The following is a 27,178-nucleotide window of genomic DNA, read 5'->3' as shown; positions in this document are numbered from 1 at the left end:
GTTTTCAATTCAGGTTGATGTGTTGTAAAGCACAACAATGTTTGCAAGCTGAGGTGATTTATGAAGCATCTATTTCATATCAAGGTGGAAGTCATGCCTCCAAAAGGCTTTAAGGATGACACTTTGAAAATGTGAACAGATTCATCAAAGTGGATTATCTTTGTGACCGAAAGTACTCTCCAGAGGTTGACCTTCTTTAGAATTCCATCACTGGGACATGCAACACAACTATGGGTGTGTTTTGAAAGATAAGAGACTGATATGCCAGGACGGTGATGAAGTGAGTGTGTGTGTAAGTGTGCCTCACATGTGGTTAAGTATGACATAGTACTATCCATAGTTTCCCTGCAGACATTTGTATGAATTACATTTAGTTGAAGGGTTCGTCACCAATGACAACCTGCTTTCTCCCTTTTTTCTGGCATGTAATGACCTTGAGAACGTCAACTCCGCTTCATCCTCCATTTCTCCCTCCATTTCTGTCTGTTTTTCTACCTCTGAGGCAGGAGAGGTGTATGCAGGCCTGACATGACAGACCAGTTACAAATCAAAGTGAAGAAGCTTGACCCAACAGTTCATTCAAAAATGCATTTAACTTCACTCAATAGGATTTTAGGGTCGGCTGAAAAAAAAAGATCCATGTGTAAATCAGTACTCTCGGTTTAGAAATATGTGTGCACAGGTTATAAACTGCTCTCAGATACATAATCTGTTCCCTAGAATTACGAATCCATGCCCACAGATTTTTTTGTCAGTTTTGAATAGTGAAAGGCTACATTGCTATGGAGATGAAGCCAGTCATTTGCATTACCTGTTAGAAAAACGTTACTTATTTCAAACTGATTAAGAGAGAAAAGACCCCCCAAACACACACACACACACACATACACATACACACACGTTGGAGTGCTTTATTGGAGGACGTGGCTCAATATTAATTGAGGAGGAATATGTTTTATGAAAGATGATGATTTCATATTAAATATCCTGAGCCACATATTCATGGAAATGTAAAATTAAATGAGCAACTTCCCATTTTACAATCAATTACATTTGAGCACATGAATTGCAAATCGGAATGCACAGTTTACAAAACTGTGGGCATGGATTCGTAATTCAAGGGCACGGATTATGAATCCAAGAGTACAGTTTATAAACCAAGAGTACAGATTTACACCTGGATTTTTTTTTTTTCAGCTGACCCCAGGGAGGCTCTATAGGATTTCCATAAATAGCATTGAATCTCATTTTTTATTGGTGAGAAACACTTCATTCAGTAAATGTGACATGTATTTGCTCCAAGTGAACATTATCAGTTTTTCACAGCTTGAAATCCTCTTTGCAGAAAAACAATTACTCTTAAACATTTTCCATGACAACACATTACTGGGAAAAATATCTAAAAAGTTTGGAACTGGGCCCAAGATAACTGTCAGGCATCATGCAGGGTTTTAACTTCATGTAAACACCAAGAGAACTGTAAACACTGAATTTTAGGTCTTTTTTTATTCTTCAGAACCACACTATGTGATGAGAAGATGTACAGCAAAGTACAGTATTTTTTGCATGTGTCATTCCCTCCTGCTGTTCATCACATCTCTCTTAACATTGCTTTTTTAACTATTAGGTTATGTTTTGAATATAAATGGTCGTCCCTGGAACCAATTCGTGACACACAATTGCCTAAATATGCTCATAGAGTGTAATTTCTGCAACATTAAAACCTTGTACTTGTACTTGTAGTCATCCAGCAAATAAAGCACCCTGCTTATTGCCATTTTAGGGCCAAATTTAGACTGCATTAACATATGCAGTCCTGCACATCCCAACTGTGCAGTGCTTTAGTCAAGGTATGAATCGGGTGCTTAGTGTAGAGGGGGAAAAAAAGCAAATTCTCATCTCAGAAATGATTGGAATATTATCGTTTTATCAAATCAAATGGTGGAAATGTCAGCATAATGTGTAGGTATTTCTCATTTAAACTTATGATAAACCTTGTTCCCAACGTTATTGTTACACATTGATTGTAAAATTGGGTTTGGAATTATGCATTTCCCTTGTGTGCCATATGAAGATATGAAGTCTGACAGTGTCCCCATCATGCTAGACTGAAGCCAGAGGAGTGGTGTGTGCAGGCCTGCCATTATGCTGGGGGTAGGCAGATAAAGACTTAACAGGTTTGAGTCCCGGATTGCCTTAAGCAGGGACCTTCATCTGCATGCACAAGGCTGCTGCAAGCCATCGGTGCAGCCACATAATGTCAAGCAATTTTCTGTAACACAAGGAAATTTGATTTCTAATAGAGTGGAGAGTAGAGATGGACACTCCAAAATCACTTTGAAACATCTCAGTTCATATCAAATACAGTTCAGCTGGACTGAGGCGTATCCTCATGGCATGGTGTCAGGCACCACATGGCCTGCACACCATAAACCATCTTGCAGGTAATACTGAATGATAGAGGAACTGCAGGCACTGTGGTTGTCTTTGTTATGGTGTGTTTACCTTATCATGACTCCCACAAAAACAGGAGTTTATTGTATAGTATACCTGTATAATTAAGCTCAATATTGTGGCCTGTTTAAAGTTTTTTTAGAGGGTGCAGGGAGTACAGCTACCAGACAGGAGTTAGCTTGTGTCTTTTCATATTAAATTGCAGGTCTGAATCTTTCATGTTGCTGTACTGAAAACATCTTATTACATCCTCTGTTGAAAAGGCAATTTTGTGTCGAATGGACCATTGAAATTGTAAATCTTAAAAGGTTGTGCCTGAAGCAAAAACAAAGATTTGATTTAAGTGCCATGATAAAGTTCAAGGCTGCTATGGACAGAATGGTGTAGAAGAAAACAAAAAGAAAAGAGAGGTAACAGACATCACAGTCTTCCACATCATGGCAAAGGCTTGAGCTTCATCTCGACATCAATCTGTCTCCAGTCTGAAAGCCATGACTCCTGTTCTCGCCAGTATGATTAATGGCTGCACACACGCTACTTCTTCAAAATCATGTCCATGAATTAAACAAAGGGCAGTGTTTCTACCATAGCTGTGAGTTTAAACAACTTCTTCAACAATGATGATGTCAATAGGCATCATGTTTAAGGTGGCATATATACTGGCAGTTACGTATGGGCACATTTAAATGCTTGCTGGTATTAAAATGGTGGTGCTGTCAGTTAAAAAGCTTACTGAGTATAAGGTAATGATTATAACTTAATTATTAATCCCAGCAGAACCAAATTCTTTACCCACTCTGAACATAATGTCTTATATACATAATATTGGTCTTAAAAGTTTCTAATTTGTGGATGTGGACACAAACACTGCTGCTATTTGCATGTATACATGAAGTGCTATGTAGTGTGTCTGAGCCTAATACACATCTTTAGCCAGGTCTGTGTCACTTGCTCCAATCATAGCAGTGTCTATGACCCCATTTAGACCAACATAGTGATGTGGGTCAAACTTGCATCGCTAATTTATCTGAATAGGTCATTGCACATAAGAGAGAGCAACTATGAGTTTTCCGACACAAGGAGACAAGTGAAACTGAAATGAATGTAATTATGAAATGAATATAATTATGTTGGTTTAGCAGGAGACTTCCAAGAAAAACAACAAAATCAGTCGTTTTAACCAAGTGCCCCAAAATTACATTTACATTCGAGTGACAAAGCCCTCTAGTGACTGTGGTAATTATGAAGGGAGCAAAGGAGGAAATGAGGTGACGTTATGACAGAGCAACAACAATGTAGGGAGGAGTCTGGGGCAGATGGATGGGTCAACAAAACATAAGATTTAACTTGGGAGACTACTGTTTCCCATTTCCAACTATGAATCAATTTGTTTCTTTTGACCATGACCACAATCTTTTCCTAACCTTAACCATGTGGTTGTTATCGTAACCATGCTGATGAAGGACCTGTGACCTTAATGGAGTAATAATTTTAATCCAAACCACAATGTTTTCCTAATCTTAACAAAGCAACCCCAGGTCGTTTTTGTGTCTGAACCTAACCAGACTGTAACCATAGCGTTGTCACATCATAAAACATTTCAACAGGGATTTGTAATGGTTTTGGAAGGCACAGACAAACTGTGACCTTAGAATTATAAGGCTCCATCTGACATTTTTGTCAAAAAATAGTTATTGGATTATTATTAGTTATAAAAAAAAGTTTGGAGAAGAAAAAGACAAGAAATGCTCTGAAATGAAGACAGAGACTTGAACAAATACAGCAAGGAGAGAAAATATTAGCACATTAATGGAGAAACATTTTCTTGATTGTTGTTGGTGAAACTTCAAGAACTGTAATATTAGTTCAAATCTGCCAATGAAAACCAAATGTAGTCATTTAAAACAAGCAACTAAATTTTGTGTGTGCCAAAATATCTCAAATCATAACTCCCTGAAGTAGCTCATACATTGATTTTGTGTTTTTAAACAAAACTAGTGCAGTGCCTGCTCAAAATGTGCCTGTTTGGAATGGACCAATTTCTCATTACCTAGAGAGAACAGTGTCCATTCCCTAAATACCTTTCATGCAGACGATTGGTAGATGCTACAATTTACCGATGCTCCCTAAATGCCTCACATGCTGAATATCTAGAGACTACAATTTTGAATTGAGCTGAAGTTGATCAGATGAACTGTAGTGCCTGTTCAAAACGTGCCTGAGACATCCTGCACTTTGCCTTTAACATACATACAAAGTTCCCATGCATAAGGAACGGGGATAGAGCTTAACTATCTAAACTTTTTCAATTCATTCTCTATGGTAGTTCTTATCACAACGGTTGTAATCCCACCTCTGACCACAATGTGGGTTGCAATGGCAGAGTGGTGCTGTCTGTATTTCCGCTCGTTAACGCCAAGGGCAGAAGAAGAAGCAAATCAATGTTGTTTATGAGGTATTTTTTATATATTTCTCAAGAGCCACTCATTTAAACAACTTAACATCGACATTGCATTTCCTTGATTCCCCGGCAATCCACCTGCCAGGTATGAAATAGATAAGATGAATGGTTCTCGAGATATGTGAAGGACAAACATACAGACAGACAGACGGAGATTCATTGCTTTATATAGAGAGATAGCGAGATACAACTAATCTGTCTACTTTTTTTTCAACAAAATCACAGCTTTCTGTGAAGCCTCAGCAGAGAGAACTTTATAATCCCAACTGAAAAGTTCTCAAAGTTGCACTTTGGCCTTCAGTGTTACTGACCAAAGACATTTTTATTGTATGAATTAAGGTGATTTAGACCTTTTAGCATGGGCTTTTCAGCCTCCCAATGAATGTCCCAGATTTCAGCCTGAAATATCCCACATTAGGAAATGTACTTAATCTGGGACAATTTGGAAAAAGGGATACTTTTATATTTGCCATTTCTATTCCAAGTGTGATATTTGCATTTTCTTTTCTGATATGATTAGAAAACATCTTGGGGATTTCAGAATGGTATTGGTTGCGGATATAATGTATTGGCTTCATATCAAAATATATTGCTGAAGTGCCAATTGCAGAAATGATCCCACATTACTCTAATTCACCCTACATTAAGAGTGTCTGTTATTTTGACAAATAAAAGAGAACTATACTGTAACTCAGTTTTGCTAACTAGGTGTCAAAACTTTGAACCTCAATGTCTCAAAACCACTCAGAATACAGATAGAAACTTATAATTCTAAAGTCACAAAATGATGAAGCTGTGCCGATAGGGGTGTCAGATCACAAAACACTTCTATCTGTCATACTGGAGTGTGTGGACCACTGACATGTTTTGTCATTTAGTTTGAGGGACTCACTGTTTAGCAGAGGTATATGAAACTACACTGCAAACTGGACTTTGCAGATGGTGACAATCAGAGATTAACCTGTGATAGCTGTCTCATATGAATCGGTCCAACAGGTTAAATGCTTGTTAAATGTATGTCTCGTGTATGATTTGGAGAAAGGAGGGCAAGGCATATAGGCCTTTAATATTAAAAAATATCATATATTGTTGAAAAAACTCAGTATTTTCTATATTTGTGATTGAGACCACTCTGGAAATCCCTCCTTAACTCAGTACTTCCTGAGGTGGATTACTAGTTTGTTGGAATTAGTCTCTTGGCTGTGATTAATCTGAGCATCATCAGATTTTTGAACGGCTCTTGGGAGATGTAAAATGGAGTGAACATGAAAAGTGAAGTGAACAGATAAAAATAGCAAGTTCAGCTTCAGGCTTATTGGCATATACTGTACCTAAAAGTACCAGCCAAAAACAACAGTACTAATAATAACAATACCCTGTCAATGTGGGACAAAAGTGCGGTGCCACAGTGGCTTAGACATTACCTTTGTTGACCTTTGTTGCATCTCTCTCACCCTCATTTTCCTCATCATCTCTCCATTATCACTGTTTAATAGAGGCATAAAATGCACCCAAAAATAACAGATAAAAAATCTATTACAAAACCAAAATGTATGTGACAGAGTGCCTTCTGCAGGTTTGCATTGGTCAGACTTGCAAAGCAGCAGTAGATCTTGTGTAACAAAGCTGCTTCAAACTGCTTCACGCTGAATAAGCTGGTGTCTACTATTAACAGAATTTATAGATATTTACAATCACAATGTATTTTTTTAGAAACTGTAAAATGATGAAATAGTAGTTACATTACAGTGCTGTGATGTTTTAAAGAAGATCAACAAGTAACTACTGTTTTTATTGTTTTGAAATTGTACTGCTCTGATCCCGGGATAAGAGTTGAAGAAAATGACAAGAATAATCCCTTTATGTTTTATGGGCAGGTCAGGTTTTACTGACATCCTCCATTACCGTGTACAAGGATTGTATGTTGCATTTATTTATACAATACTAGTGTGACATGAAAAGCTGAGTAGGTCTTTTTCATCACACCATGGCTACACCATGACACAGCTGTGTGAAATCAAGGTTTCTCAATTACTCTATGGCTCGCCTTCCCATGCTTGTGTTACTCTAACTGGAGGGACACTCGCAGGCTTTTGTTACATGAAGTGCTCCGATTGAAACACAGTAGAGACAAGATGAGAAAATTGAAGAAGGAATTGGTTTGGGGCATTGTCAGGAGGTACAATATGTGTGCCTGTAATGCTACATTTCACAGTGCTCTAGAAATGTGTTTAAATTGTGGTGTTTTTATTGGGCCAGCAGCAGAGATTCAAGCCCCTGCAGCGGGATGTGCTGCCAGGAATAAGGAAAACATGCTTGTGTTGCTCCGATGGGAGTCGCTGCTGTATATGGAGGAGTTAGTTCTTTTAATCGAGTAATTCATTCGGTATTATCGCTGTAAAAAGCTGGAGGCACTCATCGTTTCTTACAGCTCAGCCTCATCAATAATCCACTAAAGACTAAATTATTCACAAAACTCTGGACACAGGCGAGGGGATATTATGTCTGTTGAACTTTACCAGCTGTATCACCTCATGCTCAATAGATTACAGTTCCCAAACTTTCACTTGTCTGTTACTACCAACAGCTTTGTGTTGACCTGTTGCTACTGACACACGTAAACACACACACAAATATGGATTTTCAATTATGAGCTTTTCTTCTATAAAATACTTTGTTGCTCTCTTATAAGTATCATGAATGGGATTTTAAAAATCCTGATATCTCTAAATGAGATACCACATTTTATCCATATTTTCTTTAATTAAATTCTAGTTTTGGTATAAACAATTGTACCATTGCTGGATTTTGATACATTGGTTGGATGAAACTACTAATTTATGTTACCTGGGGCTCTATGAAAGAGTGATGGACATTTTTCTACATTTAGACTAAACAATGAATAAAAAGAAATATTAACAGATTAATTGATGATGAAAATAATGCTTATGTAGGTCTATATTAAAACAAGATCAAAATACAAAACTTGCTCTATTTAGCCCATATGAAATTAGCTCCAACCAGCATGCAGAGGTCTGACATGCTCGCACAACATTTCTGGGTATGGAAGCCCAAAATTTCTGTTACCTGACATAAAAGGGCTGCCAACATACACAGTTACCCAGAGCAGCTTTTAAAACTACCTTGTGATTCCACCTGTGAGTATGTAGGTGTGAGCTGAATATGATGAAGTGCTTCCCTGTCAAAGGGTTACTTACAAACGTGTTGTCCCAGGAGAGTTTGTTGTGTGACACTGGCAGAGGGAGCGCAGTGACCCCAGTGATGGCCAGCTGAGGGATAGAGGCCAACTCTCACTGTGTTAGAGGACAAACCTCTCAGTGGTCGGTTAAACTAATCACCACAGGGACCAGCGGCTATTGCTTTGTTACAGGCCTGCATCCCACTTCAGAAATAAGTCTGACAGATAAATGAATGCACTTCATTCCGTTGCACTTTGAGCTTTCCACAATGCAAATACAGCTAACAAGCAGCCTGACTGCTCCATATTTATTCCTCTGGTGGCCAAACTGGCCATAGTCCCATCTTTCTGCCTTGTTGTGTTTCTCTTTTTCTTATTGCTTTCTTATCTCATTGTCATTGACATGCTATTATCCATTTTATTGTTTTGTTCCGGCACATATTGCACTCATTCATCTGGAGTGAGATCCTTGTTAATCCTACACATGGTTCCTTCTATTTTTCTGTTCTTTCAAGGAGTTCTCCTCCTCTTCACTGAGGTTGTTAGACAAAGCTAGGTAGTCTATTGTTCCCTGTGCATTGTTTACTTTGTACTGGGTCGTATAATGTTTTGCATAATCTTCATTTGAATGTAATATGCGCATATGTATAAACTGAACTTGATGAATAATCAACATTCATTAGACCTTGTTAGTCATTTTTCAGAATAGTTTAATCTTGAAAGGAAGCTCTCATATTATTTCAAGATTCATTTTATGAATTAATCAATGCCATTTTCTGTCTTGGTCGTATAGACAAGTTATATTTTTAATCTCAAGGAGGGGGCAGAGAATCAGGACTGTTTTTTTAAATAAAAAAAAAATCTAGTTTTAAGGATGTTTTAATATATTCCTGAAGTGATATAATGATGGTGTGCTTTTTAATTTTTTTTACAGGAATCCAAATTAACAAAATGTTCTCAAACTACAACATAATAGCAATTATATGTACATGTTTTACATATATATATATATATATATATAAATATATATATATATATATATAAAAACCTTTGGTCATGAAAAATTGGTGGGCATGGTGTCATTGGTGCTACATTAAACAACTGGAAACAACTTGGTAACTATGACTAAACTTTGCAATCAGAGTATATTAAACATATAGTGACATATTGTTTTATCCTCCTTTTGTTAAGTGTTGATTAGCTCCATATGTTGCCTGTCCGAGCTAATATATCATTTTACCCTTGCACTGCTTCCGAGTCACTGATAGTGTAACTACCTGTCAGCGTTACAGTAGAGTGTTGTTGATGATAAATAAAATCACCTGAGAAATGCTTTGTTTAGAACAGTTATGTATCACAAGGATGATTCTGCTCCCAGGAAAAGTCATTACAGGTTAATGTTCTGAGAGTCAGTTGGTCATTACGATTAAGCAAATATATGAGACCCTGAAATGCGACTAATAAATGACGTTGTGCAAACTGAAATCCAGTCTGTTTACAGTGAAGCAGCTTCAAGACCTCTCTGTCATGTTCTAAGAATTGTATTCTTTAGAGAGATGATTACGCTCAGTAAGTTTTATTAAACTATACATAGTATGGACTTTTGTTTTCATTTTATTATAATAAATGCTGTAACTTTCAGGTCATATAGTCATATTAAACACATATGTGATTGTGTTGAATGTAATGAATGCACTCAGGCATTTAACCATGCGATATATGTGTTAAGCACATTGACATTCTTACGGGGAATTAGTGTGTTGTTATGCGCGCTGCTATTGATTTTCAGTGAAAGCCCTCTTAGGAATGTCAAAGCCTTATACTTTTCAGATAGAATATCTTGATATGCTTGCCATGTGCTTGCGAGCATTTCCAGTTCACAGCAAGGAGAGTCTTCTCATGCTGTCTGACTTTGTCAACACTATTAAATTTAGAGGGAGTCAGAGATTAATAACTTCCACGTAAGGAGAAAATGGGAAGAGGCGCGGGCTTGGGAGCATACAGAAAGATTAATGAGTGTCAAACACAATGAAATTTCCATTAGATAGTAGAATGGCATACTTGGTCTTCTCAGTTTCCTCATCAGATAAGAGTTTGTTCAAGGATCACCAAGAAGTGACCTATTTTTATAGGTAAACATTTTTGTCCTTTCGGCAGACTTCAAATTAAAATTGACCTATTTTTAAGTTAGAAATAGTACGTTCCATAAGGCTTAATTCCACCCTCAGCTATGGGCGCTGTAATGAGCAAAATGATCACTATTTCTATTGAACATTTGGCTTGGCTACAAAAGTCATGCAAAGACATGTGTTATGTGCAAAAGTGGCCCATTGGAGGTGGATTACTGAGAAAAAATGCAGCTCAATCTTTTAGCTTCGGCTTCTTTACGACTGAAGGTGCCAACATGTACACACACACACAGGTACACACACAGAATCGTGTCTCTCAAATCGCCGTCTCTGCAAACATGTCATTATTGTTATGATAGATGGCCCGCAGTTCTCAAATATCAACACATGAATACAACACTGATGAGCATGTTGAATACACATGCGACTTTGAGCAGCAGAAACATGGTAAAAAGCCAAAAATGATCATTGAAAACAACAGAAACAAATGAGGTATGTGTGCATGGTGTGAACAATGTCACTGGCACCTCCAGCTGGAAGGGAACAGCGGCCTGTTAGCTGTTAGACATTTCCCATAATAGACAGGATGTGTCAGCACACAATGCATTAGTAGACCAGAGGTGGAAGTGAGGTAAATACTACAAGAAGAGCTTATTTCTTGAGGAGCAAAGAAGTGGTGTTGTCAGTCAACCTCTGCATCCACAAGAAACAGCACATTGTGTAACCTCCAGTCACTGCAGATTTGGTCAGGGCTTTTTAAGGAAATCCACCAGTCCTGCTTCACCAGCGAGCTGCAGGTGAGGCTCACTCTGGTATTTCATTCAGAGGAAAAAAAAGTTATGCAGGACAAGCAAATTGTGAGGCTACTCATTCTATAAATCTGTGCGAATTCTAATTTACACATGGAATGAAACCATTTATCAGGAGGCTGATATGTCCAAATTATTAAAAATCCAGGAATTTCAGTATCTTTATTCTGAAAATTGAAAAACAAATACTAATCTGATTGAATCAAATATTAAATAATCAAGTAAAATGTGTATTACAAAAAATACCAAGTCTCTGTATTATTACCTCGGTGGGCTCTGGCTAATTTGTAGCATAATCAGCAGTGCTTTTGTGTTTTTTCCACATTTTTCATCTCACTTTTTTATTAGCATAAGCTTGGTTGGCTTAAGTGCCTATTTACATGAAATTGAGCTGGACTGAAATTACAACTTGTGGATGCACAGAGATGCATAACTGCATGAAAATCAGTTAAAATTTTTCAATTTGATGATTGTTTGGTGAAAAATAAGTCAAACTTAGCAGTACTCTTCTGCTGGTGTTATTGTATCTCTAAAAATGTATGATTCCAAAAACCCAATTGCAACAGAAAAAAACACCTTCATTCATGTCTGCTTAATGCTGTACATGATGGTTCAGTAGTAGACTTATTCTAAATCATATACTGCTAGAGTAGAGTGCCAAACCTTTTGTAAAAAGATAATGGTAACTGGTATGGCAATGGTGATAATCATGTGTTTTGCATCCTTAGTTTCCCATTTGGATGATTGTTGAACCATGCAAGCATCACCTTAACTACAGATCCTGCAAAATCTCATCAACATTCCCAGAGAAATCAGATGTGAGCTGTAACCTCCTACCTCACAGATAGACTTTAACAGGAGGACCAGCAGTGGGTTTACCTTCAGGGTTTTGTTCCTCATACGATTTTCTGTTTTGCTGATGTGTGCCGTGTTGTGTAACATCTGGGTTAAAGGTCATTATGAATACCTTGTACTCCCTAAGAGGTTTTTCGTGAAATCCGCAGTGTTTCAATGAGTTATTTTTTGTGTGTAACAAAAGCAGAGATACCAACTTGTCACCTTTGAGGTGGGTGGTTGACTGTTTGATCCTCCTCCTATCATATGACCTGGGGAAATCCAATTGTGAATGTTGAATTTTGTTTCAGTGTTTGTTGTTCCCTCTGTGATGCCACAGTTTAAAAATGACTACCCTACTCCTTCTGTGAGTGTGGTTACAGGTTATTCTTCCTTTGTATGATGAAGAAATACTCAGTGGGGTGACTTGATAGCTCAAAAAACCTGGATGTGTTCATGAAATTGAGACACTGAATGTATTTTCTCACCTCCTCTGTTCATTCCTTTAGATTTAGTAGTAGTGGCCTCTTACTTGACGCAAAAGGTCATTTAGTGATCTATTCTCATTAGAAATGGTTAGAAATAACTTTCTTACCATCACTCTATGTAAGCAGAGTAGCTTTTTCCTTGTGCCAAAAAACCTCTCTGTAGACTATCTTGATGAGGTCTTCCACATTACAAAGCAATTGATTTAACTCTTCTATCTTAACAATGCTTTCACCATGATGTATAGTATATTAGGTTTGAGGGTGGTAATGTGTCTGGAAATGGGCCTTTTCTGTGTATGGTGCTTTGACTTATGTTGGACACACTGCAGTTTTACTTGTGATTAGCATTTGGTGCTGATTTTGCAGTTTTTATCAATGAGTTCTTTGCTAAATCTGAGGCTTACCGGCAAATCTAGTGTTAATCTGTTCTAGTCTAAAGTCTTCTGTAACACTGTTTTGTCCTCATTACACCTAACTAAGTGTCTCTACCTGAAAGACGGCTGAGCGCCATCCTTTATGTAACCACTGGAGACAAACAAGACTATGTCTCTGGAGTGGTGATGAAAGGAAATTGTTTACCAATCTGCCATGTTAGCATATAATTTGCACAGAAAATTGAAAGTTATTGACTAGAAGTCTGCTCAGACAATGTCCAATCAGCCCATATGGGAAAGATTTTCTAAATTTCTTGTGATGAACAATTTTTCAGCACTTAATTGTTTTGATTATTATATATTATATCCCATGATCCTTAAACTATAGAAACATTACATGAATATAAGCATTCTTGATCCAAAACAGAACCAGATTTTACATAATTTCCTGTGACACAGTAATCTTATAAAAGCAAAAACAAGACTAACTTGCAAATACAGAAGCAGAAATGGTAAGGAAGATTCATTTCAAACTCTTGGTGATTTAATTGTAATTATCATTTTATGGGTTTATAATGGCATATTTTAAAAGAAAATTAATTTTATGTACGACTTTGGCCTTATTTTTGTGGTTCCTCCTATCATGCCTGAAGATAAAATTTCCCTTAACTTCATTGAGAGACATTGAATTAAACCAGCATTTAATGGGGAAATTGAACCAAGCTCCAGACAGGTTTTGAACAGTTTACTACTTACAACCTTTAGTGATAAACCTGGAACTGTTTGACCTATTGAGTTAATTAAACTGCCTAAATGCACCATTAGACTTGGTCTCTTGCTAGGTTTAGCCTATAGCCTCCAGGTCATCCTGGGCACATATCTTTATGGATGGCTTTGTGTTAGCTCTACAGTAGACCCTGATCCCTTGACCCTAACCAGGAGTAAGTGAGTATATAGGATGGACTTATTTTTTTAATAGTTTGGGGGGCCCCGATGGCCAAGTATTATTCTTTGTTCATTCATTTATGGTTCACTATAGAGTAAGGAGTGTCATTCAGGTCATATCAGAAAAAAATGCAGAAATACATGTGTTGTGTCTTTTGCAGAATGGCATGTGTGTAAGTATATAGCTACAGATATTGGTTTGTAGATGTTAAAGAATGTGTTATACTTTATGGCTTAGCTTGTTGGAGGGTTTAATGAATGAATGAATGAAGCTGTGATATTTGTATTCATGTTTTTTCAAGAATTCCAAATGTCTTGTTTCTATCTGATGTTGATGTTAGATTCTAACATTTGGCATGTCATGACACGACCCAGTCTCACATCAAAATGTGTAATAGCTACATTGGTCCACAGCGCAAAATGTATTAGTTTCACAATATCGGCTCTAAAGATGTTTTTTGTTTTTTTAGGGTTTTTTTTTTTTTCTTGCCTGTTCTTTTCTATTGGCCTGTGTCCACATCACTGACTGTCAAGTTTCTGACAGTCAAAAAAAGGCTAGCATTCCTTTTATTCTCGGTGGAAAAATGCAATATTTTAAGATAGTTTTAACATAAAAATGCGTGTAGCGAGAAATGTGCATTTTATTTTCATAATCTTTGTTCAGTGAATGTATATGATGTCAGTTTGTCAGTTTTTACGAAGATTTTTTCAGGCTTCCTATTGTTGCTCTGGTGGTTGCTATGTATGATGCTATTGCTGAAACCACATAGCTACTTGTTGTTTGAATCATTGTCTTTGCGTTGTGTAGGTATCTGACCTATTATTTTATTTGTGTTGTTTTAACTATTTGATATTCTTTCAAAATTATTTTCTTTTAAAAAAAATATTGTAGATGTCAAAACAATTTGAAATACAGAATTTGAAGCTTTGCAATTGGCTGAGCGGAGGACCCGCCACCCAGAAGTATTTTCCTCACTGTCACCATGTTAAGGTTTTCTTTCCAAGGTTTTCTGAACACAAAAACATGAAAGTGTCCTTGATAACTCAATAGGTTAATGTCAAGGCCATTAGTTTTAATTATCTCTCCAACCTGAATCCAAGCGCCACTATCTCTGTTAAGAAAAGGTGCTTTATAGCCTGTGATTGTAAAATGTGAAGTTGCACATTTAATTGTATATTTCCAAGAATATGTAGCTGAGGAAATTTAATATGAAATTATCTTTCTTTCCTGCAGGCCAATAGAAAAGAATAGGCCAAAAAACAAAAAGCGTAGGTAGTCTCACAATTTTAGAGCCATTATTGTGAAACATTTGCACATGCACTACTGTCTAATCTTGTATTTCCTGTAACCAACAACAGAGCAAATAACAATCATGCTATCATTGTTACCCCTTCATACTACCTATCTAACCTGCTGTTTCCTTGTTTTACCTCCTAATGCTATCAGTGGCTGGGACAAAAAGCAAAGCGAAAGGTGAGTTATTGCCTCCATTTTCTTGCTACATGATTTATGTTGCACACAGTTCCCAATAAACAATGTTTGGATCACTCTTATATCTCCCCCAAGAGCCCTGGACGCATTAACATACACAGGTTGTTGTGAAGCTTTCCGGGCATTTTTTTTTTTTTTAACTTTTATTTGTCCAGGAGAGGTTTGCTGAACATGTTTGCTCTTTCTCAGATACAACCTGTTTCACATATGTATAGATTCACATGCTCACACCAGGGAGCTGCCCGCCTCACCCAGTCATGCTTTTCCTCTATTTGGTCGACTGTGCAGCTCCACTGGAGCAGCTGGGGGTTGTTCCTGGTTCAAGGACAACTCAGCAGTGGATGAGGGAGGAGAGAGTGGTTCTCATTTGCTTTCTCTACCCAGATTCTCCCAGACATACTGTGCATTCTGCAAACTGGAGACCTTCTGATCACAAGCCTGCTTCTCATACTTTTTATTTTACCGCTGCCCTTCAGTAGTGAATGCTTTGTCTCGATGTTTGGTGGTGTAGGTATTCACTTCATTGCCACTGATTCTGATCTACTGCCTAATAAATTGGCGTTTTCAGATTCATTATGCACTGAACTGAGAAATACACCACCAAGGGTGTTTTTTTTTTCTTCTTGCTCAGTCACGAATTACTTCTACCTTTGAGAGAAAATCCTGCTACAGAACATTTGATGATTTACAGACCGTTTCTCTTCCATTCATATTGGATATACATTTACTGTTATTGTTCATGTTCTTGGTGACTGATACTGTTGCAGCATCCAAACATCAATACCTCTGTGCCTCAGTGACTGTGCCTGTATGGTTATTGAAGCGGCTGTTAATGCCTTTACTCGTGGATTCTGTATACATTTTATTTCTCTAGTTGTTTTTGTTTGCTTTGGGTAAGCAGTTGACTAATTTTAATTTGAATAGCCTACTCTTGTTGTGTTGTACAGTGAAATGAAATGTTGCTTCCTACTAATGTGCCTTACTAACATCATATAATCATGCATTATTTAGGGCAGTGTCTTTTTGTTTGTTTGCATGGCTTTTTTTGTTTCTTTTGTTGTTGTTTTTATCTTTTTGGACATGACTTCAACCAAACCCACTGATTAATGTTGTTAATGTTCATGAATGAACGCCAAGGGTTTTTCCTTTTTTTCCCCCTTTTTGAAAATGCTGTGTTTTCTAATTACAGAAGTAATTAGGGGGCTAGTTTTTAATTAACAGAAGATACACATTCAGCATTCTAATTACAGTTAATAACTTTTATTAATAATGATGAAGATAATGACTATAACCACATGTATCAGTCTTGCATATTGATGAATGAATTTTGTCAGCTTTCCTATTGCATTCCAGTAATTGCCATGTAATTTTGGCAGTAATCGTCGATAAAACCTAAGGCCTAGAAGCCAAGATAAAAGATCAACTCGGTAGTTGTCATTGGGTTTATTTATAGAGACCTCCTGATTAGATTTATTTGCTCTCACCTGAACATATGAAGCAATGCTTTGACCAGTGTAAGTGCAGAGAAAGGAGAATTAATTTTTAAAGTGTAAATACTGTAGAAGGGGAGTAAACTGCTTCATGAGAAAATATTACATGCTCATCCCAAACTCCTATTTTTCAGCTTGAGGTAGCAGTAATAGTGAATTTTTGCAGAGTAAATTGAGAAATCTGTTCAGCTACTGTACTGGTAGTTATGGCAGAGGTAACAAAATGAAGCTGAAATAATGGATTCAGTTTTCATAATTGTGTTATGTAACCATTATGAAGGGCTTCGAGCAGGTTTAGTATGAGTTTAGCTGCATTTCAAGTGAAGTGTTTCTGATGGAGGTTATGTTACATCCAGACAGAGTGAGGATTCTTAGTACGATAAGGTCTTATTGAACATTTAAAAGTGTAACATGTTTCTGACCACATTATTCTGTGAGGTTATTTGGGAATAGAAGTGTCACAGTACAGTCTTGGTAAGTAATGTTTGAAGATCATGTGGCAACTAGTTTCATTCATTCCCACCTGATGACTCCTCAATATTTTAAAGGAAGTCCATACTTCTATTTAGTAGGAAAACATGCAGCATAAATCACAATCAAGTGTTTATCAATTGGGTTGATCACTACTAAAAGCATTTTGGTCTTTTTGTCCAAATTTTGTCATTTTTTGTAACTGATAGGGAAAATCTTGTACTTGTTGAGTACTTGACTCCACAGGCTCCAGTTGATGCTTACTTGAATGTATGAAGTTTATTGAGAACAAATATTTGACATCAGAAAAGCCTTTGGCACAGCATACACATGGACACAGTCATACCAAAAACTTAGCACAAACAGGAAACCAATCACTTCTTATAGAGTTGCTCAGGTCACGTCACCGGGGAGGGGAGAAACAAGGACACTTGGTGCCAGAATGAACTTTAATTGGAAAATATGCGGGCAGTTGTTGTTACCCATCCAAGGTTACCACCTTATCTCCCAGTCTGGCGCCGTGAAGCTAAAACATCTCCCGTATGAGACCCTGGAGGCCAGAGTCAGGCCCTGTAGATGAAATGATCACATCAAGGCTTAATTAGCACATTCTTATGAAAAGACTCATAAGTTGAACGTTTCCATAAATTGAACATTGAACATCTCTCCTTCACAAATGAGCATTTTTTTCTCTCACAGTAACTATGTGGACCTTCTACTGCCAGTCAGTGTTATCTCTCAACGTGAGAATACTTAAAAGCATCAGGATTTGACAAAAAACATAATCCCACAGTTCATTTGAGCACATCACATGTACAGTCATCTAAGTAACACCAGTTGGAACGTGTAATTTCCTGTTTCACCTGGAGAATACAGTATTTTTGACACACTTTCTGAAGCTGATGTATTGCCTCTTTCCTTTTTTCCTGTACAGCAAAACAAAAACACTGCTAACAGTTTCCCCCAGCAGGGATATTTATTGCTAGTTCTGTGGATTGTCCACCCCCTACCTTCCCCCTACATCCCCCACTGTGGCAAATCACAGGGGAGGACAGCGTTCAGTACCACCTATGGGTGAGGGAGGTTTGCTTTTGCTCAGGTGCTACTCAGTAACTGGCACAAAATGTCCTTTTTGATGGAGGGTAAAGCTGACAGACAGTTCACTACATCTTGGTTATTTCTTTTCTAACAGGCTTCATCAGACTCTATAACAGCTCAATCAACTGACTGCATCATTTAAGATCACACTATCAGTGCCAACTGTGAATACAATCCAGAGCAGATACATGGTTGTCGTGTGGTGGCGTAACATGTGCATTGTGCCTGTCTGATCTGCTGTGAACTGTTCTTGTTTAGAATTGATGGGAGCCTTATAGAAAATCACTGTAACCCCAGCACAGATAAAGAATGTATGCAGTCAAATGTGTCCTGATAAGGCTCCATAGAAACACATTTAATGCAAGAGACATTCATATTTGATGTTGCAAAAGCCATTCAGGTGGCATTTACACCTGGAATTAAAACAACAGTCAAGATATAAACTGCAGTTGGATTGTGACCTGTGCATATACTCTCTTCTCTATCCTCTTTGCATTTGTACTTGCAAATTATGCAAATGGGGTGCGGAAGAGAGTGACATGGAGCACATTACTAATCTGTGCAAAAGCCTTTGCTTTTACCATAATTACATATGGATTTTCCATGAACGAATGACTTGCATATTGGAAGGCCTGTGTAATAAGATTTAAAATGTTCCCTGTTGATTTTAAATTGTGACATTATCTAAGCAGAATACGTCTGAACTGGTAGATGGTCAGTTTTAAAACATGCATCACTTTGGACAGGTAATTTACAGATTAACAGATTAGTTTTAGTTAATGGATCAGATCTAGATTCAGTGCTAATTAGCTTCTGTTGTTAAATAGTTGCCAAAATCACTCCGATCAAATACGCTCATAGCTTTTGAAATGGCAAAGTTCATTGAATGCCCCAGATCTCCAGGTTTGCCGTATACATAGGAAGCAGTTCTGTTGACATTGAACCAATCTGGCTTAAATTACACTGTCAGAGTAAATGATTGTTTTTGGTGACAGATATGACCTTTCAGTCGTTAAAGAAATAAACGACGTGAAATATGTTTTTGCCCATGTTTTTCCTCTTAAGACTGTTCAGCAAAGGTCACTCTGGGTGAAAACAATCAGATATGATGGGGTTATTTCACGGGGCAATTGATAAAAGACAGGCTGTCTCATCTACTCTTATAAATATTCCCTTTCAAAGCATTTCCATTATCAACACTTACAGTTAGTTAATGAATGTGTCAGCGAGCATGTTCAGATATTATTTACATGATAAATGTGGTCAGATTCCTCTTGCTGCTTGCATCATCTTTCTATTGGTTACTTTGTAATGCACCAACTTGCATAAATTCAGTTTTACATACCATACTTTGCATTTTTAATGCTTTATCTGCTGTTGTGCATCCCCCTGCTAACTTGATCAGAAGGTCTTTGTATCTTTTTCGTCTTGTTTTGTTAAGATAAACTGACTTATTTTGTCAATTTCACATAATTTCATCACTTTACCATTCACAGAAGCTGTATATATCACATGCCCTAAGTAAATAAGCAATTAACATCAGCTATTGACAAAGCTGTCTCAATTTCAAAACTATTTCAGTAAGGAATGTGCATGCATTAGTATTCTACCTAATACTAGCAACAACTAGCCAGAATTTTTAAGAAGTGTTCTTATTTAGACTGTAGTGAATGGAGCATGTTGTTTACATGATATGCTTCAAAGAGAGAGTGTCGGTGCACTCCGCTAACATAAAGTATGGAATATTTATTTGCTGAGAAATGGCTATGGTTTGGCTATCAGCTTCTAGCAGATAAGCCAGAGGCTGAGCTGCCATTAAGTGCAGAAGCTGTTTTTGTTTTTGAAAAATGTGTCAAATATACTCATTATTATATTCATAAAGTAATTTACACATTTCAGTATGATAAGACACTAGTTTCGTTGCACTACATACTCAAAAGTGACATATTTTAGTGGATTAGTAGAGTGGAGATGGCTTAGTTTAATAGATTTCTTGAACTGTAGTGTTAGATAGTTTAAGTGTTTTAGAATGAAGGGTTGTGTGTATTAATTTTCAGTAGTCCTCCACAGAAGCGTGGGCATTAATCATTCCATTTCACTCCCTTTGAGGGAGGGGTGTTGTTAGTTTTGGCAAGAAGACCACATAAATGCTATAGAGAGCAATAATATCAATGCTGCAGTAGAGAATCATGTGACAGGCAGCCATTATCTGGACAGCCTGAAACAGACACTCTCAGGCCTGATTATGGGTCTTTCTGAGCGGCTGCGTCAAGTTTGGGGTAGAGAACTACTATGTTCAATCAATTTTGGATTAAAGGATTATCTTTTGTTTTTTGATGTTTTTTATATTATTCTGTAGCTTCTTACTAGTGTTCCATATGTATTCAAAAATTCAAATTTTGATCAAAGTGTGCATGTTTTTGGCGTCAAAAAGCCATTTTCCCAAGCTCTTCTAAAAACTTTTTCCCCAGGTGACCTGACGTAGGTTTCTACATGATGACGTTGCTACATAGAAACAGCAGAGACGGACTGAGCGCTCACTGTTGTTGCTGCTCAAAGTTTCAAAAATAAACTCTGAGCTCTCTTCCCGCCAGTAAACGGCTCCGGATCAGAGCAGAATCCGGTGTGACTCCCGGGTGTTATTTGTCCCGAAGCTCCGGCTCTGTTCCCGGCTCTCTACTCCAGAGCTCCCAGCGCTCAGCAGCTGTCTGTCCCTCCGCTCCATACTGTGCATCTATAAGCTTCTCACACGCTCAGACTCAGCGCTGCGACATCACTCGTAGGTTATCCGGACAATTTTCCGTGCTCTAACATACAATGAGCAAGTATGTTAGAAAGGAAGAGAGACTTTAAAGGTCTCTTCTCCAGTGAATCTTTAGATTCTAATGATAAGTATTATAAAGATATTTTGAGGAAAAATGTAATAGAGAGCCAAATATTAAAAGAGGAATATTTTGTAAATGAGGACCTTAATAAGGGTCTTAATCATAATGAAGTTCAAATGGCTATAATAAAGCAAAATTGGGAAAAGCAGCTGAATTGAAAATATACCAAATGAGATATTAAGATCACCCACATGATTTGATATTTTGTGCAAATTAGTTAAAACATGTTTTGAATCTGGCAAAATACCATCTATGTGGCTTAAATCTATTATAAATCCAATACCAAAAATCCCAAAGTGAGGACCCGAGGGTGCATGCCATTAAATTACAGAGGGATCAGCCTAATGAGCACAGTTTACAAGCTGTATTCCACTATATTTAATGAGAAGCTCATGTTGTATCAAGAGAAAGCATGGCTCCTTCAGGAAGAGCAAAATGGGTTTCGTCAGTCAAGTTCATGTCTTGATCATTGACTACAGCCATAACAAATAGAATTAGTGAGAACAAGTCAACTTATGCCTGCTTTGTTGACTTTCAGAAGGCTTTTGATATGATCAATAGGGATCTTTTAGCTTATAGGGAGGGGGAAATGATATAGAAAATGAGTTCCATTTTGTTTTCTACTGTCTTTTTTATTGTGAACTGTGTGATGCTTCGTTTAGTAAGATAAAAATAGATATTGATTTTGTTGATATGGATGATGCACACAGACTGAGTTGGCTGTTCACATATGAAACATAAATTAACCAGTTATCTGGGGAAAGCCTGAGATAAGAGGAAAAAAGCTCTTTATTGAGATAATCTGTAGATATTTAACAGTTCTTTATGTGAGCAGCTCATTTGGGATTTTTGTTTTGTTTTGTCTTTATTTATTTGTGCTTCTTTTCTTTTCCTTTGTCCACATGCTTTGTATATGCAAACTGGAAGATTTATGTTTTCCAAAATAGTGGTGTCTTGTAATCCCAAGTGTGATGGACCAAATGTTTGGAATGATACAGAAATAAAAAATTTCAAAAAATTATATTGATTTACACACTAGGGTAAAGCGGCAAAACAACAACAACAAACAAACCCAAAAACAGTCATGTTAGCAGTATTTAAAATAATAACAACTGACGCTACTGTATCACTGTGGAATCCAGTTTGGATCTGTGGTACCACATATTTCTGACAATGCCCTATTAAGTAAAAGTGTAGGGCTCAGAGATCTACAAAAAGACTACTTTAGAGCAAAGTACGCCTGTATTTGACCCACAATCTTCATCTCAAGTGAAATGTGGTTCACTGTCAGGTGAGCTAGTGAGATGCTTACTGCCAGTGAAAGCCTTGGAAGAGCTGGTTTTATTTATTGCAGCAGGCCAAAAAAAATTTTTTTTTTTAATTTTTAATACCAAAAATAACGCCATTCATTCGGAAATGAATAGCATTTGGAAGCTTCTGTGCAACACTGTTCCGAAACGTGAGTCAACCTCTGTGTCATTGCCTGGGAAACTCTTGGTAGTGTAGCTCCTTTAAGGAATAGAGCAGTGCGTAAAGTGTGTGCATAGAGAGTGTGTGGAGAGCGAGCGGCAGAAAAGTGACGGTGAATGCAAGCGGAGCAGAGGAAAACATTGACAGTAAGTTGTCAATCTGGCAGTAAATCTACAATATAGGCTACAGTGTGTTAGTTAATAGATGCTGCAGCTTCTCAAGACAGAGAAAAGTCTCATCTGTTGTTTCCACAACTGCTGGAAAAGTGAAGGGGGTTAGCTCTGAAGTTGACTAGGGTCATTTAAGGTGGACTGACGTTTAAGGTAGCTTTTCTCATTTTAGTGTCAATCTCACAATCTCAGCCACTCCTAGACAGAGAACGGTGCAGACACTGTGCAGACAATAACACACCAATAAAACAAAAAATACCGGAATAAAACCACAAGAATAAATAAAGTAGTAGATGTGTTTACTAATCCCCTGCAACATGCATGATTTTTTCATTCTTTACATACATAAATATATTTATCCCAAATAAAACACAATATTATATTTATTAGAACATAATATATATATATACATTTTACTATTTGGGAGGGCAGACAAAGCGTATACTCTTTAAGAGAAATAAAAGAAGCATGTTTTTCAACCACACTTGGAGGTTAGCTTTCAGTACATTAATAAAACTATTATGAAATGGTTTGTCCCAATCACATGATCCTGAATTCAGCTGCGAGATGGGAAAAAGTGCATTCATAGTAGTTGACCTCTGTGATCAGATTCACACGTCTTTAAAGCTGCAGCTGTTAACTGTGTGAAGTTGCCATTTCCACCCATGTATGCTGGTTAAACCCGGTACCTCACCGCTGCTGCTATGAAGTTGTCAAAATAAGAAGGGTTTTTATCACAGACAAGTTAGAGATATAGATTTCATTATAACTTCAGAGTACTGTTATTTTCAGCTATGAAATATAAAATATATATGAAAGATAAAAGCAACTTGAAATGTGCCAGTATGGAGGATAAGTGGACAACTGGGCATAGAAACATTTATATGCTGGCTGCACAGGTTTGAATTTCTTTCATGTTAAACTCCACTCACTCACATGCCCCCCTTCAAAAAGTTTATTGGAAAACACTAAGTAGTAACTTAACAAAGAGAAGTTGAATGAATGCATTAATAAAATTTTTTTTCCCTTGACATACTGTATCTGCTATTGTCAGGATGGCTATAGTGTAGACCTACTCTACTTCACACTGTGTTGCTTTTTATGTTTTATTCTTTGTGTAACTGTGTACAGTGTTTATTGATGTTATTGTTAAAATATGCCTGCTAAACAAGCAATAAACACAATTTGAACTTAAATTTGAAAAGGCTTATTTGTTCAGAAGGGATTTTAGAAGTGAATTTAAAGGATAATAGTGATTTGGCAGTCTGAGCTTGTCTGGCACAACCTTTCATAGCCTAGGTGTCCTGACAGTGAAATCCAGTCATCTTTCATCCTGAGCCTAGACTTAGAAACTGCCAAGAGCCTTGCCTGTGGTGCTAAAGCTGCACTCTGACTCATACAGTAAGGGGCCAAGAGGTCAGAGACATTGCTGAGGGCAACGCCTTCATAAAAGTTATCAATAAAACCTTGACATCAGGTTATAAAAAAATGAGTGATTGCTAAAATGAATGTGATGTGGCTCCCTCACTTAGTCCTGGGCTGGAAGTCATAAGTATGCTTGTTTGCTAAAACACATGAAGAGAAGAAGATATCTATGACATTTTGGTAGGATTCTGGTCAGAAAAAATATCACTGGACTAACATTAGGAATGTCACCCAACATTTAAACTTGTATTGAGGTAATAAAGTAGATTGAAAAGCAGTCAAACGAATGACAGGAAATACAGCTGTCAGAATTTAATTGCAGAAAATTAAGGCATTGCTTTTCTTGCGAAACATATTTGCTGTTGGAAATTAGTATATGCAAATGTAATTTGTAGGGGACTCAGTAGCTGTAACTTCTAATGAGAATAGAACTGGCCCCAGAATTGAGCCTTTGTGTACACAACAATGTAACTAAAGAGGTGGAGGAAACTCAAACATTTCTATTTCACATTTAGATTGACAACTATTTGGCATATTCCCAGAGACACCAACCTTTCATCTGTATCTGCTCTCATGTAAAATGAACTTCCAGCAGGTTGTTTTCAAGTGCTGGAGAAACTCTTATTTTTCAAAATGTTATATCCTTGATATCTATAATAATAAAGAACACACCTCCATTTATCATCACCAAGAGTTGCTTTAAAACGATTTTCTCTAGCATCCTTGAGACAAAAAAGAAATGAGTAGATAGGTCTTGAGTTAGTAAAGAAGGTTGAATCAAGGTTGGGCCTCTTCAGAGAAGGCTGGACTGGATTGTAAAATATGTGACACAACTATTAGCCCAGCAGTTATTTACAGCAGAGAATAGATTTGATGTTATAACCTATGTGACCTCTTTGAAGAATTTAGTACAGAAGATATAATGCCTGTGCCAAATAATAAGTAATTCCAACACAAAACGAAAGAGGAGTAACACTGGGAATCCAACAGGATGTTAAGAGCAAAATGTAAGCCACGCTTTTACAAAACTTCACACTGAGTTGGAACAGAGAGCTGTCTGTATTTGTCTCACATGGGAGACAGCAAGCTCCGATATTTCTTGTTCTCTCTACCAAGGATTGCACACCACAAGAGGCCTCAAGTTTTAATTAAATGGAAAATTTATACACTGCGGATGTTCAACTTCCTTCTCTCCGAACATGCTGGCAAATAGGCCACACAGTTTAGAGTTGGCCAATTAATTAGAATTTTGTTAAGTCACAGCAAAACCAGTGATTAATTAGTATGTTCTCAAGAGTATATTGTGTTTAAAGGTATACTATATTCATTTGTGCATGTACTCCATGCAAGTGTTGGCACTGTGTGTGTCCGCCAGAAGCTCTGTCTTAAATTGACTTTTTATCCTGTTTTAAGCCACATTTTTATGATACACTTTTCAGATCTTGGTCGTTTTTAGCTGTATCTTTTAACCAGATAAAGGATTTCAGTCATCGGATGTCTGGATTTTAAGTTGCTTTCAAGAGCCTGTGACTTGTAACTTGTTCAGCAACAGTGTGGTTTTTCCACAGTGCTGTCGCTTTGACAAACACGCCAAACTCCTGCAGTTTGGTATTGTCCTCTCTGACTTGCTGGGCCTGGTTCCGACAGTTTTTTAGCCGCTGGTAGTCGCTGTGTGGTCACCACAGCACAGCTCCAGGAGGCCTGAGGGAGTAGATACTTCTGTGGATATTATTCCCGATTCCGTCCAACAGTCAAGCCACCAAACCCAGACTCGTGGTACGACTGGCCAGTATGGTTACCGCTGATGTTTTGTCTGGTGTTAAATCAGAGTTAAGAGCCATTGAATCTCTGATCAATGAACTCCTGCAGTGGCAAGCCCAACTCGGCTCTCAGCTGGCTGCATTGGAGCCTGACATCATTACCGGTGTCCCCCCTGGTTCTTTTGCTGGATGAAAATGGATGTACTGTTAGTGAGCTCCTGGGCTACTGTTGTCAAGGAGAGTCGTAGGGTCTCTCTCCTTCTCTTTGACCTGACGGGCAAAGAGGATATCCTACCTCTGTCAAACTCCTTTGCACTGCTGGTGGACCTGACGGACAGTGGATCATCTTCTCCTGCCCCCTGGAAACTACTTATCTCACACATTAGTAGTCTATCAACCGACTGTCTATCCCCACACAGACCTCCTAATCCTGGCCCTGTATCCCAGTACTTCTCAATAACAGGTCACACACTCATTTACCTCATAGATTTGTTAACATGGCTAACCTCTCCTTTGTTCACTGCAGCCACATTGTCATGGCTAATAATCAATTAGAGCACATTAGCTTTGCTTTGCTCAATGTCAAGTCACTAGCTAACAAACCTTTCATATGCAATGATCTCATTATTTCTTACAATATTGACTTTTGTCCTGCTAACAGAAACTTGGCTGTCTGATGGTGACAATGTTCCTCTTTTGTCGAATGCTCCCCGCCAGGGTAAACTTTCCTAAATGAACCCAGAATAACCGGACATGGACTGGTCTAGCAGTGCTACATAAAAATAGCTTAACGTCTAGTGTCCTAGATGTGATCTTGGTTTATTCTTTTCTTTTGAAATTCTGCCTTTTGTGTCAAAAGGGTCAACAAAAATTCTCTGTATTTTAGTATATAGGTCACCCAAGTCCACTGTAGGTTTCATAGAAGAATTCCCTGACCTTTTGTCTGTTGTTATGCCTGAATATGATGATTTTAATGTACATGTATGCTGCCTTGAGAATCCCCTAGCTTCAGAGTTTTTAAGTGTGATTGATTATTTTAATCTTGTTTAATCTTGTGCAGGCTCTGACTGAAGCTATGCACAATAAGGGCCACATGCTGGATCTGGTGTTATCTTCCGGTTGTTTACTGAATAACATGCTTCGCAGAGAAATTGGGGTTTCTGGCCATAAACTTACTTTGTATAATAATTTTCCAGTACCATGAGCTGTGATGTACAACCCACT

General features: G+C 37.6%; 1 protein-coding gene across 1 annotated transcript in view; it reads left to right on the top strand.

The window, feature by feature from the left end:
• Positions 1-27,178, top strand: part of cadm2b (cell adhesion molecule 2b) — a 161,138-nt gene that overhangs the window by 88,007 nt on the left and 45,953 nt on the right. Inside the window, exon 2 of the mRNA XM_042414698.1 lies at positions 15,141-15,167. Coding sequence (XP_042270632.1) covers positions 15,141-15,167 — 27 coding nt within the window. The remainder of the gene's footprint in view (positions 1-15,140; positions 15,168-27,178) is intronic.

Source organism: Thunnus maccoyii, chromosome 6, assembly GCF_910596095.1.
Source record: "Thunnus maccoyii chromosome 6, fThuMac1.1, whole genome shotgun sequence".
Classification (NCBI taxonomy): domain Eukaryota; kingdom Metazoa; phylum Chordata; class Actinopteri; order Scombriformes; family Scombridae; genus Thunnus; species Thunnus maccoyii.
This window is presented reverse-complemented; position numbering and strand designations above follow the sequence as displayed.